Source organism: Ovis canadensis, chromosome 1 (assembly GCF_042477335.2).
Source record: "Ovis canadensis isolate MfBH-ARS-UI-01 breed Bighorn chromosome 1, ARS-UI_OviCan_v2, whole genome shotgun sequence".
Taxonomy (NCBI): domain Eukaryota; kingdom Metazoa; phylum Chordata; class Mammalia; order Artiodactyla; family Bovidae; genus Ovis; species Ovis canadensis.
The window spans coordinates 192,857,225-192,876,794 of record NC_091245.1 but is presented as its reverse complement, the minus strand read 5'-3'; the positions used below and the strand labels follow the sequence as shown (position 1 = coordinate 192,876,794).

General features: G+C 44.4%; 1 protein-coding gene across 2 annotated transcripts in view; it reads left to right on the top strand.

The window, feature by feature from the left end:
• SLC12A8 (solute carrier family 12 member 8) overlaps nt 1–19,570 on the top strand; it is a 140,627-nt gene that overhangs the window by 30,062 nt on the left and 90,995 nt on the right. For both annotated transcript variants that reach the window (XM_069556296.1, XM_069556306.1), the window contains exon 5: nt 3,690–3,921. In XM_069556296.1, the coding sequence (XP_069412397.1) occupies nt 3,690–3,921 (232 nt within the window). The remainder of the gene's footprint in view (nt 1–3,689; nt 3,922–19,570) is intronic.

Sequence of the window (19,570 nt, the reverse complement as noted above, 5' to 3'; positions counted from 1 at the left end):
TTGTGATGTGGGTGAAAACACATCTATAGGACATACAGCCTACCAACTCAAACCTTAAACTAGGGGTTTCACGTGAGAAGAGGAGGGGTGTGGAGAGACAGCTCTATCTTCTAGGTAGATTCCTTTCTGGAAAGAAAAATGCCTATGACTGTGAAAATGCAATCTTTTAAAAAAAACAAATGCTTTCAAAGGGAGGTGTTACACACTGCAAATATAGAGGGTAACACCCTCTGATTCCTGTGTCAGAGGGTTAGGAGTTCTCTGTAGAGGACCAAAGAGAAAAAGGAATGCTTGTGATTCTAGACTTTAAGAGGAGATAAAACACAATTTTTAATATAGTAAAGTTTGGGGAGATTTACACATTAGACAAATCGAAAGGGATATTTTCTAGTGAAGAGGAGCTTCATGGTTGGTAGGTAGACCATGTCTGAGGTGGTTGGATTGCTCTGGGCAAGGGCTGGCAGCCTCTGTTGTGTATACCTCTCCCTAGGGGAGCCCAGAGTCCAGTCCAGGCCTGCGCTCGCTGGCAGTGATCGGGCCGTGGGGGAGCCTTGTGTCCTAGAGGCACTGTGCCCAGAAATGCAGTTTTTGCATAAACAGAGTAATACTCTAAATATGTTTGTTTTTACCTATTCTATGACTTGTATTTATCACTGAACAAGAAGTCATTGACATTCTGCTAGGTCAGTGCCTTGAAGTCATGCTTTTAAACTAGTTGCTTAGTATTGTATGATATGGCTGTAGTGTAATTCATGTATTCATTCTCTATTCATTGTTTTACTCTCTTATGTAAGAGTAGTTTTACTCCTTTTCTCACTTCTAAAAGTCTCTATTTTGGTACTGTCTCTTCTTAATCAGACAGTCGGGTGTTTATGTATTTTATTGGTCTCAAAAAAGAAAAAAATCAGCTTTGTTCTTTGTATACCTTCTTTTGTTTTTTCCTTTCATTTTATTAATTTCACATATCCTTTTATTAAATATTTCTTCTGACTATCTTTGTATTTATATTGATTTTATATTGATTCTTAATACTTTGTTAATGTATTTTTAAACTATTAAAGAAAATTAGAGTGGTAGTTTTCCCCCTTCTGAATGCAGGATTAATGTGCTTCTCAAGTTCTAGAATAAATCTGTTTTATTGCTTTCTAGATAATTTGAAATTAAAAAAATTTCTCCTTATTTTGCCAACATGGCTTAAATTTATTTCTGTTCTATTTTCCCCCTTGTTGATTTGGAAGTTCTACTATGCTTTTCATTCTTTGGGTAGTTACTATCTGCTTTTAGAAGCAGTAATTACATTTTTCTATACTTCCCAAACAAAAACATTACTTATCAGCTCCTCCACATACCAAATATGAAATCTCTGGTACTTTTACCTACATTCCATAGTTACTCTTACCTCTTACGTTCAAATCCTTAGGTTTTTGAGAAGATGATTTAATTTTGAACTGTCAAAACTTTCCCCTAAAAGTAAATCTCTTCAGTTTCAAGAATCTTTATTTATAACTTGGTTGCAAATTTCCAGTGACAGTACCATCATCTATTTAGCACTCAGTTCAGTTCAATTCAGTCGCTCAGTTGTGTCCAACTCTTTGCAACTCCATGAATCACAGCACGCCAGGCCTCCCTGTCTATCACCAAATACTGGAGTTCACTCAAACTCATGTCCATAGAGTCAGTGATGCCATCCATCCATCTCATCCTCGGTCGTCCCCTTCTCCTCCTGCCCCCAATCCCTTCCAGCATCAGGGTCTTTTCCAATGAGTCAACTCTTCACATGAGGTGGCCAAAGTATTGGAGTTTCAGCTTCAGAATCAGTCCCTCCAATGAACACCCAGGACTGATCTCTTTTAGGATGGACTGGTTGGATCTCCTTGCAGTCCAAGGGACTCTCAAGAGTCTTCTCCAACATCACAGTTCAAAAGCATCAATTTTTCGGTGCTCAGCTTTCTTCACAGTCCAACTCTCACATCCACAAATGACCACTGGAAAAACCATAGCCTTGACTAGATGGATCTTTGTTGGCAAAGTAATGTCTCTGCTTTTGAATATGCTATCTAGGTTGGTCATAACTTTACTTCCAAGGAGTAAGCGTCTTTTAATTTCATGGCTGCAGTCACCATCTGCAGTGATTTTGGAGCCCAAAAAAATGAAGTCTGACATTGTTGCCACTGTTTCCCCATCTATTTCCCGTGAAGTGATGGGACCAGATGCCATGATCTTCGTTTTCTGAATGCTGAGCTTTAAGCCAACTTTTTCACTCTCCTCTTTCACTTTTATCAGGAGGCTTTTTAGTTCCTTTTCACTTTCTGCTATAAGGGTGGTGTCATCTGCATATCTGAGGTGATTGACATTTCTCCCAGCAATCTTGATTCCAGCTTGTGTTTCTTCCAGCCCAGTGTTTCTCATGATGTACTCTGCATATAAGTTAAATAAGCAAGGTGACAATATACAGCCTTGAAGTACTCCTTTTCCTATTTGGAACCAGTCTGTTGTTCCATATCCAGTTCTAACTGTTGCTTCCTGACCTGCATACAGATTTTTCAGGAGGCAGGTCAGGTGGTCTGGTATTCCCATCTTTTTTGGAATTTTCCACAGTTTATTGTGATCCACACAATGAAAGGCTTTGGCATAGTCAATAAAGCAGAAATAGATGTTTTTCTGGAACTCTCTTTTTCGATGATCCAGCAGATGTTGGCAATTTGATCTCTGGTTCCTCTGCCTTTTCTAAAACCAGCTTGAACATCTGGAAGTTCACGGTTCACGTATTGCTAAAGCCTGGCTTGGAGAATTTTGAGCATTACTTTACTAGCATGTGAGATGAGTGCAATTGTGCGGTAGTTTGAGCATTCTTTGGCATTGCCTTTCTTTGGAATTGGAATGAAAACTGACCTTTTCCAGTCCTGTGGCCACTGCTGAGTTTTCCACATTTGCTGGCATATTGAGTGCAGCACTTACAGCAGCATCTTTCAGGATTTGAAATAGCTCAACTGAAATTCCATCACCTCCACTAGCTTTGTTCGTAGTGATGCTTCCTAAAGCCCACTTGGCTTCACATTCCAGGATGCCTGGCTCTAGGTGAGTGATCACAGCATGGTGATTATCTGGGTCTTGAAGCTCTTTTTTGTGCAGTTCTTCTGTGTATTCTTGCCACCTCTTCTTAATATCTTCTGCTTCTCTTAGGTCCGTGTTGAGCCCATTTTTGCGTGAAATGTTCCATATGACATTGGAAGAATGTGCTGCTCATTTTTTGCTCATTTCTAAGTTTTAGGTAATTTAAAAAATAATAGTAACACATTCAAAGAAATAGAGAAAACTCTGCGGTTTGCTCAGTGGCCTCTAAGGCTCTGAGATAGGACCCCACACACCTTGTGTTTGTGTTCTCTGTTTAGTTCTTCACAGGGGAGTCTCAAGGTCTCTTTTGCCCAAAGCCCCATCTTCTTCCTCCCATAGTCTTTTCATGTTAGTTACCACTGATAGTCATTCTCCCCTGTGGATGGTGGGAGAGATGTAGGCAAGAAGGAAGGGGGCCCCAGGAAGGGCTCCTGGGGGAGAAGGGCTCGTTTAACCCCCTTGCTGCTTTCTGGGTGTTGAATTCCGAAGGTGAGCAGGGCCCTCAGTGCTGGGCAGCCCTGAGGCTTTTTTTTTTTTTTCCTTGGTGACTCTTCCTACCTGGAGATGCCTGTCAGTGTGTTGCAGGTGCCATGTACATCACCGGCTTCGCTGAATCCGTCTCGGATCTGCTGAGTCTCAGGAATATCTGGGCCGTGCGAGGAATTTCAGTTGCTGTGCTTCTGGCCTTGCTGGGGATTAACCTAGCAGGTGTCAAATGGATAATCCGTCTCCAGCTGCTGCTTCTGCTCCTGCTCGCTGTGTCCACCCTGGACTTTGTGGTGGGCTCTTTCACGCACCTGGACCCAGGTAAGCCTTTGGGAGTTCAGTCGCAGGCCTTAGGGGGGTCTGCACTGCTTCCTAGATGTTGGTAGGTCTGAGATGCAGAATAACGCCTGATAGCCTTTGCCTGCAGTGAGTGTGTGTTGTGCCTGGAGCAGGTGAGAGTGTGTCCTGGTGCAGCTTCTCTTCACACAGACATCTTCCCTTGTACATTGTTTTTTTTAATTTGCTTTCTGTTAGAAAAAAAGAAAATTTAGATAAGGGAAAGAATAAAGTAGAACTGGATTAGACAAAGATAAATTCTTGATAGGAATTGTAGATAAACAGATTTGGGAGTAGGCAAGGTAATAGATTTTATCTGTCTTTTTTTTTTTAAAAAAGGACTTGATGCAAACATAACAAATGTTAACAATTGTCATTTCTGGGAAATGCAGACAGATGTATGTTTGATTATCTATAGTTTTCAATATTGATTTTTTAAAACAAAAATATGAATCCACTAAGCTTAAAGAAAGAAAGCAAACAGCTGGATATTCTTTTGCACCATTTGGAAATGGTGTCATATATTGGTAATCAATCAATCACTGTTTACTCTAATCCTGGGTTTTCTGCAGCCTTGATAATGCCTGGCAACTCTAATCCTAGTTCCTATGTTTGAGTTAGAGTCTGTTACCCAAAATGTCCATAACTGTATCAGTAGCTTTGTGATTTGGGACGGCTTGGCGTCAGAAATCTTTGTTTCTCTCCAGAATAGAGAACTGTTCCTCGGATGCTGTAGGAAAAAGATGACTGCCTGATATTTCACACTTTGGGGACTTTGTATTTTTATGGCAATAGTGACTGGACATCTGTGTTGGAATATGGACAGAGAGAGGGCGATGGAGCCCCTAGCTGTGTTAACAGAGAAAAAGGAGAGGAATCAGGAGCAGAGACCAGCTATCTCTAATGGCGGTGGCGGCGACAGCACTATATCTTATGAGCACTTCTGTGCCAGGCATTTTGGCTAGCACCTCCCAGGGCTTATCTCATTATCATAAACTCACAGAGGAGAAACCATTACACTCCTTTTACAGATGAGGAAAGCGGGGATTATATAGTTTATAGTAACACTTGGCAGAGCCGAGTATGAAATGGATCTGTTTGATGGTAAAGCTGTGCTCTTCCCTGAGATGGGAACAGTACCACCGTCTGTCTGTGGTATTGGCTCTGCTTTTTCCCTTCAAGGCTGCCCCTGGGGTGTATTCTAAACAGTCTCGTCTTTCATAAAAGTGTTGGTTGTGGGAAGGTGAGAAATCAGTTGGAACACCCTGATCTTGCCTTTTGCTTTTTCATATGTTAAGATTCATTTGTGGGAAAATAGTCACTCGCCTGAGTTCCTGGAATGCCCCCTACCCTTTGGCCTCCTGGTCCATCCCCCAGAACCTCCAGACTGCCCCATGATCCAGCATCTAAAGTGTTAATCCCTGTACAGTGCGGGACACCCAGGGCCCACTTCAGTGCTAAGGGCCAATGCAGTGTCCGGACTGATCACCTTTAGCCTGAGCTTTGCAGCTTCCCGAACATTTGCAGCATCTCCTTTGGAGAGGAGTGTTTTTTTTTTTTTTCCTGGCTTTGCACCATGCTGCTGAGACAGCCCACATCCTGAGAGAGACCTGCTGGCTGTTTGGCCATCAAACTGTCAGTAAAGAAGAGAGAATGTATTCCAGCTGCTTTGCCTGGGTCCTTTCCCCACATTGATATGGTTGCTGAAAGAGCATAAGTAGTTAAATTGCAAAGTGATACTACTGGCTTCTTTGAAACTTCAGTAGGCTGAAGTATTTGCCTTCCTGATTAGAAGTTTTCTTGGCTACCCTTCTGACTTACTCCCAGTATTTCTCTTTCCTTCTGGTCAGTACATTACCAGGGTGTAGTGTGAAATGAAATTTATTTTCAACCATTCCCATAGCAACTGGCCCCTCTAGAATCTGTTTTTGGTATCACTAGTGTTTTATATGGGCTACTTTCTTTGCAGTTAAAAATCTGAACTGAAACTAGACCATAAACCTTCAGAATGGATTTCGCAGAATGGTTGCAACTCTTAAAAAAAAAAAAAAAGAAAGAAAGAAAAAATGATGTACGCATAGACATTAAAAAAAACAAACAAACAAACTGGAAAAGCGACTGGAGGGAACTAAGCCCAGGTGTTAACAGTGGTCTTCTGCTGAGGTTATAGGCGGCTGTATTATCTTATTTCAACTTTTCCTTCAATTGGTTCAGTCAGTCAGTTCAGTTGCTCAGTCGTGTCCTACTCTTTGTAACCCCATGAATCGCAGCACGCCAGGCCTCCCTGTCCATCACCAACTCCCGGAGTTCACTCAGACTCACGTCCATTGAGTCGGTGATGCCATCCAGCCATCTCATCCTCTGTCGTCCCCTTCTCCTCCTGCCCCCAATCCCTCTCAGCATCACAGTCTTTTCCAATGAGTCAACTCTTCACATGAGGTGGCCAAAGTACTGGAGTTTCAGCTTTAGCATCATTCCTTCCAAAGAACACCCAGGGTTAGTGCTACTTAAAAAAAAAAACCCAACAGACTTCAGTTTTTAGAGCAGTTTTAGGTTTATAGAAAATTAGGGGTGGGGGAGCTGGGTGGGGTGCTGTCTGTGGGGTCGCACAGAGTCAGACATGACTGAAGCGACTTAGCAGCAGCAGCAGCAGCAGCACATAGTACAGAAGTCCCTGGATTACCAAGTGGCTCAGGGGTAAAGAATCTACCTGCTAATGCAAGAGCCGCAGTAGACATGGGTTTGATCCCTGGGTTGGGAAGATCCCCTGAAGGAAGAAATGGCAACCCACTCCAGTATTCTTGTCTGGAAAATTCCGTGGACAGAGAAGCTAAGCGGGCTTCTGTCCATGGGGTTGGAGGGTTGGATACAACTGAGCATGTGTACTACGCGATGCAACGGAAGTCACCATATCCTTTCTGTCTCCTTTCCCTACCGGTTTCCTCTATGACACCCTGCATCAGTATGCTTGTTATCACTGGTGAACCAATAGTGACACATTTTATTAACTAAAGCCCATGGTTTAGATGAGGGTTCATCCTTTGTGTTTATAGTTCTATAGGTTTTGACAAATATATATTGATATGTATCCATCATTAGGAGGAGGGCACGGCAACTCACTCCAGTATTCTTACCTGGAGAATCTCATGGACAGAGTAGCCTGGAGGTCTATAGTCCGCTGGGTCACGAAGAGGTGGACACGACTGAAGTGACTTTGCACGCATGCATACATGCATCATTACAGTATCATGCCGAATAGTTGTAATGCCTGAAATATTCCATCTATTTCATTTCCTTCTATCTCTACTCCTGAATTCCTGGCAACCTAATGAATTCACTGATCTTTTCAGTACCTCTATATTTTGCCTCTCCCAGAGTACCATATAGTTGAAATCATACAGTATGCAGCTTTTTCAGCCTGCCTTTTTACACTAAGCATTCAAGGTTTCTCCATGTACTTTTGTGCCTTGATAGCTCATATCTATTACTGAATAATATTCCATTGAGTAGGTATACTACAGACTTGTTTGTGTGTTTTGAGGTTTCTTTTTCTTTTGGTCCATTCACCTATTGAAGGACATTTTTGTCACTGCCAGTTTTGGCAATTATGAATAAGACTTCTGTGTACACTTGTGTGAAGGTTTTTATGAAGATATAATGTTTAAGCCCATTTGAATAAGTATGTAGGAGCATGGTTGCTAGGTCATATGGTAAGACCTTTGTAAGACGTTGCCAGACTGTCTTCCAAAGCGGCTGTAGCATTTTGCATTCACAGTAGCAACAAATGAGAGTTCTTATTGTTCCACATCCTCATCAGCATTTGGTGGTGCCAGTTTCTTGGATTTTAGCTATTCTGGGAGGGGCATATTGATATCTATTGTTGTTTTAATTTGCAGCTCCCTAAGAATATGAGAAGGCAATGGCAACCCACTCCAGTACTCTCGCCTGGAAAATCCCAAGGGCGGAAGAGCCTGGTAGGCTGCAGTCCATGGGGTCGTGAAGAGTCAGACACAACTAAGTGACTTCACTTTCCCTTTTCACTTTCATACATTGGAAAAGGAAATGGCAACCCACCCCAGGGTTCTTGCCTGGAGAATACCAGGGACGGGGGAGCCTGGTGGGCTGCCGTCTGTGGGGTTGCACAGAGTCAGACACAACTGAAGCGACTTAGCAGCAGCAAGAATATGATATTGAGCCTGTTTTCATATGCTCCTTTGACATCTGTATATGTTCTTCGGTGAGGTATCTTTTGCCTATTTTTGGGGTTGTTTTCTTATCATTGAGTTTTAAGAAATCTTTGTATATTTTGGATCCTTTATCAGATATATATTTTGCAAATATTTTTCCCAGGCTGTGGCTTGTCTTTTCATTCTTTTAACAGAGCCTTCTGTAGAGCTGCTGCTGCTGCTAAGTTGCTTCAGTTGTGTCCAACTCTGTGCGACCCCATAGACAGCAGCCCACCAGGCTCCCCCGTCCCTGGGATTCTCCAGGCAAGAACACTGGAGTGGGTTGCCATTTCCTTCTCCAATGCATGAAAGTGAAAAGTGAAAGTGAAGTCGCTCAGTCGCGTCCGACTCTTGGCGAACCCATGGACTGCAGCCTACCAGGCTCCTCTGTCCATGGGATTTTCCAGGCAAGAGTACTGGAGAGGGGTGCCATTGAGCAGATGTTTTTAATGGTAATGAAGTCTAACGTTAGTTTTTCCTTCTTTCTCAGATCATGGTCTTGGTGGTGTATTTAAAAACTCACTATTAAACCCAAGGTCACCTAGATTATCTATGTTACCTTCTAGAAGGTTTATAATTTTGTGTTTTACATTTAGGTCTGTGATCCATTTTGAGTTAATTTTTGTGGAATGTATAAGCTGAGTATCTCAATTTTTTTGGCATGTGGATGTCCAGTCGTTCTAGCACCATTTGTTAAAAAGACTATCCTGTCTTCACTGAACTGTGTTTGATCCTTTGCGAAAGATCAGTTGACTGTATTTGCATGGGTCTGTTCCTGGGCCCTTTATTCTGTTTCCTTGCTCTACTTATCTCTTTTCTAGTATCCCTCTTTTTGGATTCTTATAGCTGTATAGTGTGAGTCTTGAAGGTGGGTAATGTCAGTCCTCCAACTTTGTCCTTTTTCACTAGTGTTATTTTTAAGGTCAGGAAAAACAATTTCTAAAAATATGCTTTAAAGTCTTTCTTTCTCTTTCTTTCAACATAAATGACTTTAAAAAGCCAAACAATCATAAATGCATAAAGAAAAAAGGTAAAGCTTAAAAAAAAAAAACCATCCATTTCCCCACTCTGCTCTCCAGAGGGAGATTGGTAGATATTTGTTATTTATTGTTGCTGAGCAGATTACCCCCAGATTTAGTGGCGCAAAGCAACAATAAGTATTTATTATTTCTTGCCTTTTCTGTGGGCCGGGAATTTGGGTATGGTTTGGTTGATGGTTCTGGCTCAGGTTTTCTCACGAGGTTCAGGGACTGCAGACTTATTAAAGCTTAGCTGGAGCTGGAGGATCTGGGTGGCAAGTTGGTATTGGTTGCTGGCAGGAGGCCTCAGTTCCTCTCCATGTGGTCCTTTCCAAAGAGCTGTTTGAGTGTCCTCGAGTCATGAGGTAACTGGATTCCCCAAGGACAGACAAGAGAGAGAATGAGCAAGAGAGAGCATGTGCAAGAGAGAGCCATCCTTTTTATGATCTAGCCTCAGAAATCCCATAGCAGCACTTTTACCACAAACTGTTAGACGTGAGTGACTTAGTCTGGCCCTCATTCAAAGGGAGGGGATTTAGTTTCTTACCTTTTGAATGGAGAAGTGTCAAAGGATTTGCAGACACATTTCAAAACCACAGTAGTTAATTTTAAAATCAGAAAACAAATACACTTGTCAAATTTTCCTTTTCCTTTTATTTCAAAGACAAAGTTAATGTTTTACGTTGTAAATTTAAAAAAATTTTGAAATATAAAGTAAAAAGTGAAAATATTTTCCCCTTACTCCATTCTCCCACTCCCATTCCCAGAGGGAGATTGTGAATATCTTTCCAGTCTATTTTCTATACGTGTACAAGCATACATGCACATGTTTACATACATAAACATGTAAATGTAGTTCTTTGTAAAAATGTAATTCTATATTGTTTTGCTGCACTTCCTTTCCCACCCAATAATATATCCCAGACACCCTGCAATGGCAGTACATTTAGGATTCCCTTGGTCTTTTATGACACCTGCAGAGTATTCCATATCCATATAAAACATTAATTTATTGATAGATATTTAGGTTTTCACAGTTTGTTGTTATTACATGTTGCCAACATGAATATCCTTGTAAAAAATTTGCAGGATTATTTCTGGAGGATTAAGTCTCATCAATAGAACTCATAGGACAAAGATGAAGCACACTGAATATTTTATTAGGTACTACCAAATGGCCTTGTAATAATGTTGTTCCTTTCTGAACACCTAGTAATAGTATATAAGAGTTCTTCCCCATACTCTTGACAGTATTGGATATGTTCAGTCTTTTAAATTTCTGCCATGTGTTGGGCAAAAATTGTGAACTTTTTGAAATTTTTCTTAAGTCATTACTGAGGATAATTTTATTCATTTTTTAAATTGCCACTTGTATTTCTTTATCTTTGCATTGTCTGTACTCTTATTTTTCCTTTAGATTGTCTTACCTTTTAATGTATTGGGTTGGCCAAAAAATTCATTTGGGTTTTTCTGTAAGATGTTATGGAAAAAGTCAAAGGAACTCTTTTACTAACTCAATATTATAGCTCTTCTACCTAACAATTAATTCAACATAAAGCAGATATTTATTTAGCTTTATGTTAGTGCTAGACAATGTCTGTTATATGTTGAAAAAATTTTCCTAACATGTCATTTTTTCTTTTAGTATTAATTTTTATAAAATATATTAATTTTGAGTCACATTGTGTATTCTGATTGCTTTTTGTATATTTTTCAACTTTTCCTAAAATTAAGTTTACTCCATGTATTAGTTTCCTAGAACTGCTTTAATGAATTACAACTTGGTGACTTAAAACAGCAGGAGTGTACTCGCCTCCAGCTCTGGAGGCTGAGCATCTGAAATTGAGCAGGGCTGCATACCCTTCAAAGGCAATGGAGGAGAACGTGTCCTGCCTCCTCCCACTTCTCATGGCTGCGGGAATGCCTTGGCTTGTGGCCATACCACTCTCATCTTGCCTCTGTCTTCACATGGCCTTCTCCTCCCCTTGTCTGTGCTCTGTATGTGTCTTGTAAGGCCAACTTGTCATTGGAAATAGGTCCAACCTGGCTAATCCAAGATGATCTCACTCAAGAGCCTTGCTGCTGCTGCTGCTGCTGCTGCTAAGTCACTTCAGTTGTCCCCGACTCTGTACGACCCCATAAACGGCAGCCCACTAGGCTCCCCGATCCCTGGGATTCTCCAGGCAGGAACACTGGAATGGGTTGCCATTTCCTTCTCCAATGCATGAAAGTGAAAAGTGAAACTGAAGTTGCTCAGTCGTGTCCAACTCTTTGCGACCCCATGGACTGCACCACCAGGCTCCTCCGTCCATGGGATTTTCCAGGCAAGAGTACTGGAATGGGGTGCCATTGCCTTAATTGTATCTGAAAAGATCTTTTGTCTTTCCAAATAAGGTCACATTCACAGGTTTCCAGCAGTAGGATGTGGACATCTTTTGGCAGGCCACCAGTCAATCCAATACCTTCCATTTTTTTCATTTGCCTGATTTTCTAGGTGATTACCACTATTTTAAAAGGTTCTCCACATAGCACTTTCAGATACTTACCAGGCATTTTCTCCTGTGCTCCCTTTGTTCCATTTCCTCGTGGAGACTCCCTCTTCATCGTCCTTCTGGATGGACAGTCTCAGGCCTGGGTCTTGGGTGTTGTACTGGCACTTGCATTCCCTGTTCCCGGGTGTTGGTTCCTGTCGTCTGTATCCCAGGTCATCCTCTTTTATCTATGGTGGGATATGTTACTTTTCCACTTTCACATGTGATTGATAGGAGATGTAAAAATCTAGGCTGAAAATCATTTTCCCTTTTGTAATACTGTGATCTATAATTATGTAGATATATAGATAGATAGATGTGGTCTTCATTCATTCCTGGCATGGAGCCGCTAAAATCCTTAGAATTTGCAGTGATGAGAACTCTAAGGTGTCTTTGTATTAATTAGATGACTTATGGAAGGCGTCTCAGGATGGGGCCTGGTTGCTAATGGAGCCAACCTTGTGGTTTCAGCGTTGGAACTCTCAGTCACCCTCCTTCCCCCACCTCAGGGAAGAGAAGAGTGGTTGGAGATTGAGCTCAAACCCCAGTGACCAAGGATCTAATCAACCATGCCTGGGTAGTGAAACTGTCATAAAAACCTTAAAGGGCTAGGTGTGGAGAGCTCCTGGGTGGGTGAACACATGAAGATGAAGAGAGAGTGGCTTCCAGAGAGCATGGACGCTCCATACCTTGCCCTGTGCATCTCTTCCATTTGACTGTTGTTCAGTTATATCCCTTTGTAATAAACCGGTGATCTAGTAAGAAACCTGTTTCTCTGAGTCCTGTGAGTCACTCTAGCAAACTAACTGAACCCAAGGAGGGGATATTTGGAACCTCCCATCTGTAGCCTGTAGCTCAGAAGTACAGGGGACAGCCTGGACTTGGGAGGGCCATCTGAAGGGGAGCAGGCAGTCTTGTAGGACGGAGCCCTGAGTTGTGGGATATGATACTCTCTATGGGTAGACAGTGTCAGAATTGAACTGAACTGCAGGACACAGAGCTGAACTGCCAGAGAATTGCTTCATATGGGGAAGTAAACGCGAATCACAGTCTCCGAAGTTTGCAGTCGTTGTTCCACCTTCCATCCCTCAGTGACATCTTGGAGGTTGGTGCTAGTCTGATTTCTGCTCTTGGTAACCTGTTTCTTCTCCTCAGAGTGCTTAGGATCTTCCCTTTACCCTGAGTTTTACAGTTAATATAATGAAATTTTTTATTAATTGGGCACTCAAAGAGTCAAATATGACTCAGCACCAAGACAGGCAAGCAGGGGCCCTTTCCATCTGGAATTTTCAGCAATTTCTGTGACAGTTTCTTCTCCTTTGTTTTCTCGGTCTGTTTTTGTTTGCTTTCCTTTTTAAATTTTCTTGATTTCTGGCTAGTGTGATGGTGGGGTGCCTGGTGTGAACCTCCTCTTGTATTTCTAATCTTCCTTACAGTTTATTCCTTTTTTCCCTCCTACTTTATGGGAGAGTTCCTCACTTTTATTTGCAACCTTTTAACTGATTTTTTTTGCTTTGTCCATTAATTTCCAAGAGCTCTTTGTTGTTCTCCGTTAATTTTAAAGGCATATCTTATTCTTGTTTTACAGATATCGTATCTCCTTTTGACTCCTTCAACCTATAGAGGTTTTATTTTCTTTTGAAATTTTCCTTTGCTGTCTACATCACCTGGTTTTCCAGGCTTCTTTATTCTGTTGTATCCTCTTTTGTTCTCTGTGATAATTGCTGGAAGCGTCCTTCAGTGCTTTCTTATAGTCCTTGGTCATTTCTTTGTGTTTAATGATGAGGCTTCTGAAATGCTGATTGGAAGTTCTCTGTGCAGAGTGGTGGTTGGCAGGGGGGCATCACTGTCGGGTGACCCTGTGGCAGACGGGGCTGTTTCATCAGAGGTCTCCCAAATGTCGGTTTCTGTAGGTCTCTCCTCTGGCGCAGTTGGTATTCTCTAGGAAGTTCTCCAGTGTCCTGTCAGGGGCGTGCCTGACTGCCGCAGTCCTGGGAGCAGGGTGGAGAGGGGGAGTGGCGCTGGAGGCCTCATGGTCAGGATGCAGACTTGCCCTCAGTCTGATGGCTTTCGCCTGGCTCGTCCTCCTCCCCACCCAGGTCGCTATGTCCCGTCTCAGCCTTCCGTCTCAAGCCGCTGCGCCGTAGCTCTCGTTTCTTGTCTAAGCTTCCCATGACAGTGCACCTCCTCACCACCTCCCTTTCCTCACCTCCCGACTCCCTAGCCTGCAGGTTGGCAGCACGAACCCTCTTCCTTTCCCACCTCCCAGTCTGTCTCTTCCGAAACATGCATCATTGCACAGTGCAGAGTTCCATTACTATACAAAGCTAAATAGCGTGACAACTTAATTTAAACAAGGTACTCCCAAGCATTTGTTTGGCTTAAAGCTTCTACAGTGCCATTTTCTTGGATTATATTTTCATTTGTGTGAGATGAGTGTCATGCCAAAATGATTTTATTGCTGGAGAAGTCGGGCAGATAGAAATACATTTTAGAAAATAAAGTGACATGTGACACCTTTTAATTCTTTATTCTGCATTTAAAACTGAAATGATGCATCTCCAAGCCTAACTTTTGGTAATCTAGGAAGACTGTTGCCAGGCCTGGCGGTGTGGTGCCTTCCACTCGTGGGCCCACATTGCAAACGCTGGTCTGCCTTGGCCCCCTCCACCAGGGTGGCTCGCTCGATGGAGCACAGCAGCGGCCAGCAGGTGCCTTGAGCTGAGCCGGCAGGTGGGAGCTGGTGCTGCTTGGTGAGAGAGGCGGGTTGTGCTCGCCTGCAGGGAAGGCCACAGCCGCTTCTCAGGAGCTATAGAAGGAGTGGGTCCACACGCCTGACTCTGCTGTCTATGAAATTCTTCTATCTGAGGTCCGACTGACTTCTCAATCTCTAAATCCAGAACTATTGCTCATTTCTTATTCTTGACCCCCGTTGGGCCACTGACCACTGTCCCAGCCTATTCAGGCTGCTGTATCAAAATGTCATAGACTGGGCGACTTCTAAACAGCAGGTGTTTATTTCTCTAGGCCCAGAGGCTGGAAGTCCCAGTACTGAGGTGCGGCCTGCTTCCTGCTTCATAGACCGCTGTCTTCTCACTGTGTCCTCACATGGAGGGAGAGTAAGCAAGCTCTCTGTGGTCTCCTTGATAGGGGCACAGATCCCATTCCCGAGGATTCCTGCTTCATGAGCTGGAACTCCAGCTTTAATCACTTCCCAAAGGCCTTGCCTCCTAACACCATCACATTGAGGGTCAGGTTTCGGCATGTGGATTTGGGGGCGGGGGACACACACCTTCAGTCTGTAGCAATCAGACTGTGCTGATTGGAAACGGTCTCTTCCTGTTTCTTCTAGGACACAGCATTGTCTTGACTCTCCTCTTAGTCTTCCTGTCCCCTGCTGTGGGCAGTGGGCCCAGGGTCCGTCCTGTGCAGTCAGTGCTTCTCTCTGTGCTCTTCCTCGGGGAGCCTTCCCGCATCACTGAAGCCTGGGTGGCTCTTACCAGCTTCTCCAACTTCCTTGAGCTCAGCTCCACAGTGCCAACTCCGTGGATGTCTGAGCATCACCTTGACTGAGACAGAAGCAGGCTGAGCTACTCAGTTTCTTTCTCCTCTTTTTATTTATCTTCTCCTCCTTACTCTCTCCCCCCAAAACAATAAACAAATAATTAGCTAATCTTCTGAATTTCCCCGAGCCTGGAAAGTTGGTGTTAACTTTTATTTCTGTGTCTAGCTTAAATCCTCCTATCTTTTTCAGTCTCACAGCTCTTACCTTAGATCAGCAGATGTCATTTCTTATGTGGGCTGCTTAGATGATTTCTAAATCTAACTTTATCCCTCCAAAATCTTCTCATCCATCGCCTATAGGCAGCCAACATCTCCTGTGTGCTAAAGCCAGATTATCTTTCCTAAAACAGTGCTTTGCTTGTGTTCCCCAGGTTAAACATCTTCAGTAGCTGTCTGTTGCCTATAGGACAAAATCCAAACCCATTTGGTTTTCAGTCAATAAGCTTCATTATTTCATTCAGTAAGCCCTAAGTTACTCATTTGGTTGTACCTCCAGCTTTGCACCTCTCTGAACCCTCTTCTTCCCCTTGATATATACTGGTTTATAAATACAGATGAATGCAACTGTTTGTATTTCTAGAATTCTCTTTACCATTTTCCTTTAACCTAAGTTCTTGCTCTTGGGTGAAATAGGGGAGAGAGTATAAGCAGATGATATAGTCCAAAATCTGGGAGCCTGTGTGGTCTGAGCAAGGTCAGATGTTCTGAGCCTGGTTTTCTCATTGGTAAAAATGAAGATAAAAGTAATGTTTACATATCCAGGTTGCCTTCCTGCCCAGCTCAGTGGGGCAGGCAGGCTGAGGGAGTTCAGTTGAGGTAAGAGGCTGCAGCAGTCTGCTCAGACCCTGAGGGATATTCATGAGGGCATTTGAGACTCTGGTTCCTCAGTAAAGATTTTAAAATGTACTGATGAAATACTTCAAATATACAGGAAATAATATAACAGATGCTCGTCTATTCACACCCCGAATTTCATGGATAATATTTTGCCAGGTTTGCTTCAGATCTCTATTAAAAATAAAAATAAATGAAGCATTACAAACATAGTTTAAGCTGCACTTTTACGACCTCCCTCTTCTCCCCCGGGCAACCACGTGCCTGAGGCTGATGCATGTCCTGCCTGTACATTTTAATTTTTCTACCGTCTGTAGACAGCCATAATGGATTTCTGTGGTTGTTTAGTGTTTGAAGATTGTACGTACCTTTAATCATACTGCATGGATCCTTTCACCTGATAAATAATTGTGGATGAATGAGTTATTTTGCAGTTGGCTTTTTTCACCCAAGGTATTTGTGAGATTTATCTGTGTTATGACATTTACCATTTCATTCATTTTAATTGCTCACAGTGTCACCAGAGATGCAGACAAGTAAGCCGTTACTAGGTTGTGGAAAGTACCATGACAGGGGTTTACACAGGGAACCTGGGGTTGTGGTGGGCTCTCAACCCAGCCTGAGAGTCAGGAAAAGAGATTCCCCCTGAGCTGATTGTTGCAGGAATACAGGGTTTAGAAGAAGAGAAGGAAAGAAATCTTACAGGGAGGGAAGCTTATACAAAGACCCAAGAGAGTATACAGCGAGGGTGCCTGGGGTTGGGGGTGGTGGGGAACAGGCAGTGCCGGCTCACCAAAGGCCTTGTCTGCTGCGCCAAGGGACTTGGGCTTTCCTTGAGACTCTGGGAAATGTGATAGTATTGTTATATTTTAGAAGACCAGTGGCTTGAGACAGGGGTGCAGAATGGAGGCAGAAACCCGATTTGAGAGGCTGTTGTTGGTAACCCAGAAAAGTAATGGTGATGCAGCCCTCTGCTGTGGGGGAGGGGCCGGTGAAGGAGAGATGGTGAGAGGCATCTCATCATCGAGATGGTGAGAGGCGGTGCAGGCGGAAGAGACAAGGCTGACCCCCGGGCTGGCTGGGCTGGCTGACTAGTGTCCTGCACGGGATCTGGCAGGAGCAGGGCCGGTGTGGGGGTTGGGGGGCGCGGCGGGGGCGGTGAGGGGTGTGGGAATGTAAGAGGTGAGTGAAGATCTGGCGATCCAGTCATAAGCGGTGCGGATGCGTAGGTGAAGCTCTGGGATGGGTGGAAGTTGTTTGGGGAGGGCGTGCTGATTTTGAAGCCAACAGAGCTGTATTTGTTAAGATGGAAATTAATTTCACCAGAAGAGACAATTTTCGCTGTTTGGGATTAAAAAAAAAAAAAAATCTCTGACAAAATTCCAAACATACAAAGTGAGTAGGCTAAAGATGTATATTCTTTCCTTAAGAATTCACCCCAGAAACTCTTCAGGTGACTGTTCCCTGTTCCACTCAGGGTGTAATGAGCACACCCATGCCTCTGCGGTTCTCTGGAACTCACTGTTGGCTTGGACTTGTGGCTACCGAAGAGAGCTTTGGGGTCTTCCTGGGTGGTCTTAAGGTCCTGGCAGGTAGTAGACATTGAGTAAGTGTGCAGGAACAAGTACGCTGAGTGTGAGATAGTGACACCATACTGCAGCCTCTTAGCCCTCCTGCAGTGATGAAAGCCCGTGTGGGGACACCCTTACCCTGGAACTTCAGCGCAGGGCCCCCCTTTCCCTGGGCCCCCATTCTCCTCTTGAGATGAAGACAGTTGCCCAGCTGCCCCCATGACCCTGTTGCATCGTCCTCCCCTCCCGACTTCCTGGCGGGCTCCTCTCCCTCCGCAGGGCTTCGTGCCCTTGCTGGGAAGCGGAAGGGTTTTCCTGCCCTGGGGAGGAAGGGCTGCCTGGAAGGGCCTTGCAGTACCCAGGATGGCCTCTGTGTGGAGTCGTGATTCTGGCTGTCCGCTCTGGGGAGCCCTGTCCCAGGGCGGCTCCCTCAGCCTTTACTGTCTGCTTACGGAGGGACCAGGAGGAAACGGGATGTCAAGTGGTTTGTGAGGTCCTGGTGTCTCACTTAAGAGGTGGCGCAGTACACACACCATATCGCGTGACCCTCACAGGTAACCCTGTAGGGGAGGCTGGGCAGGGTTGTTTTTTCCATCTCACAGATGCAGGGACAGTGGCCCAGAGAGGTGAAACAATTTCCAAGAACTCAGGCCTCAGTACCCAGCCCCCTTCCTGGTCCAGCTGAGAGAACAATGTCTTCTCAGCCCTGTTGATGAGTTCTTTAAATGAGTTTCCCAGCCTCTGTCCCTGGGGTTCTCGACCCTGCCTGCACATTAGAAACACTGGGAGATCCTCGTGGGGAAAAAAAGAAGAATCCCTGGCCCCAAGTGGATCCCTGACCAAGTGGATCAGCACAGCTGGGACGGGCCGTTGGTGTGTATTTTCAAGTGTTCCGGATGATCCCACGTGTAGCCAGGGTTGAGAACCCTGCTCATGTAGGCTCGGCTCTGTTCTCAGTGAAATAAAAACCAAATGTGACGGGCCAAGACCTCACTTGCTCAGGGTGGCAGAATCCTGGAGACTGGTCTGACGATCTCACTGCTCTGGGAATGGGCTCAGGGCAGGGACAGGAGCTCTTAGCCCCAGAACAAGGACTTGTCCCTCCTTCCTCTGTGTCTCCCTTGACCAGCACTTATGTGGCAGAACCTGCTTGTTTGTGTGTATGGAGGTAATGAGCACCAGCTCTGGGTCAGACACTTCACATATATTTTATTTTATTCTTGAAACAGCCTAGTGCTTTGGGTCAGATGGTGATCCCCATTTTATAGATGAGGAAGTTAAAGTCCTGAGAGGTTGTGCAGCTTTACTGAGGCTGCAAAGTCAGTGGCTCAGCTAAGCTTTGAACTCTGAGCTTGGGCTCCAAAGTGCTGCTCCATGGTGCTTTTCTGGGCATAGCCTGGGAGGAAAGTGGTAGGAATGTTCTCTTCCACCAAGAATTCTCTACTGCTCCCCTTCTCCTGTGGATCAAGGGGTTCTGAGGCCCTGCCAGCCTCTGTGAGCCCACTTGGGCCTTTATGAGGGCTCAGAGCTTGCTGGGGGAGCAGGAGATGAGGTGGAGGACTGTGAGGCAAGATCAGAAGCTGGAACCAGGTGCTGCAGCAGCTAAAATGTGGTTCCCAAAGGCCACCAGGGACAGAGACAGGAGACAAGCTAGCTGACCAGGACCGAATTCAAGGCAGGGCCTGGTGTGGGTCAGGGCTGGGGGCTGCTCCCTACATAGCTGGACACTCCCCTCTGGTCCTCAGGCACCACCCTTCTTCCTGGAGAGCACTGGGTGAGGCCAGTCTGGGAGCCAGGATGTTCATTCCTCTGCCCTCCACATTGTCAGCCTCAGACAGCCTGACCCGAGCATGGGTGGGGACTTCAGTCACTTTCTTAGGTGATTTCTT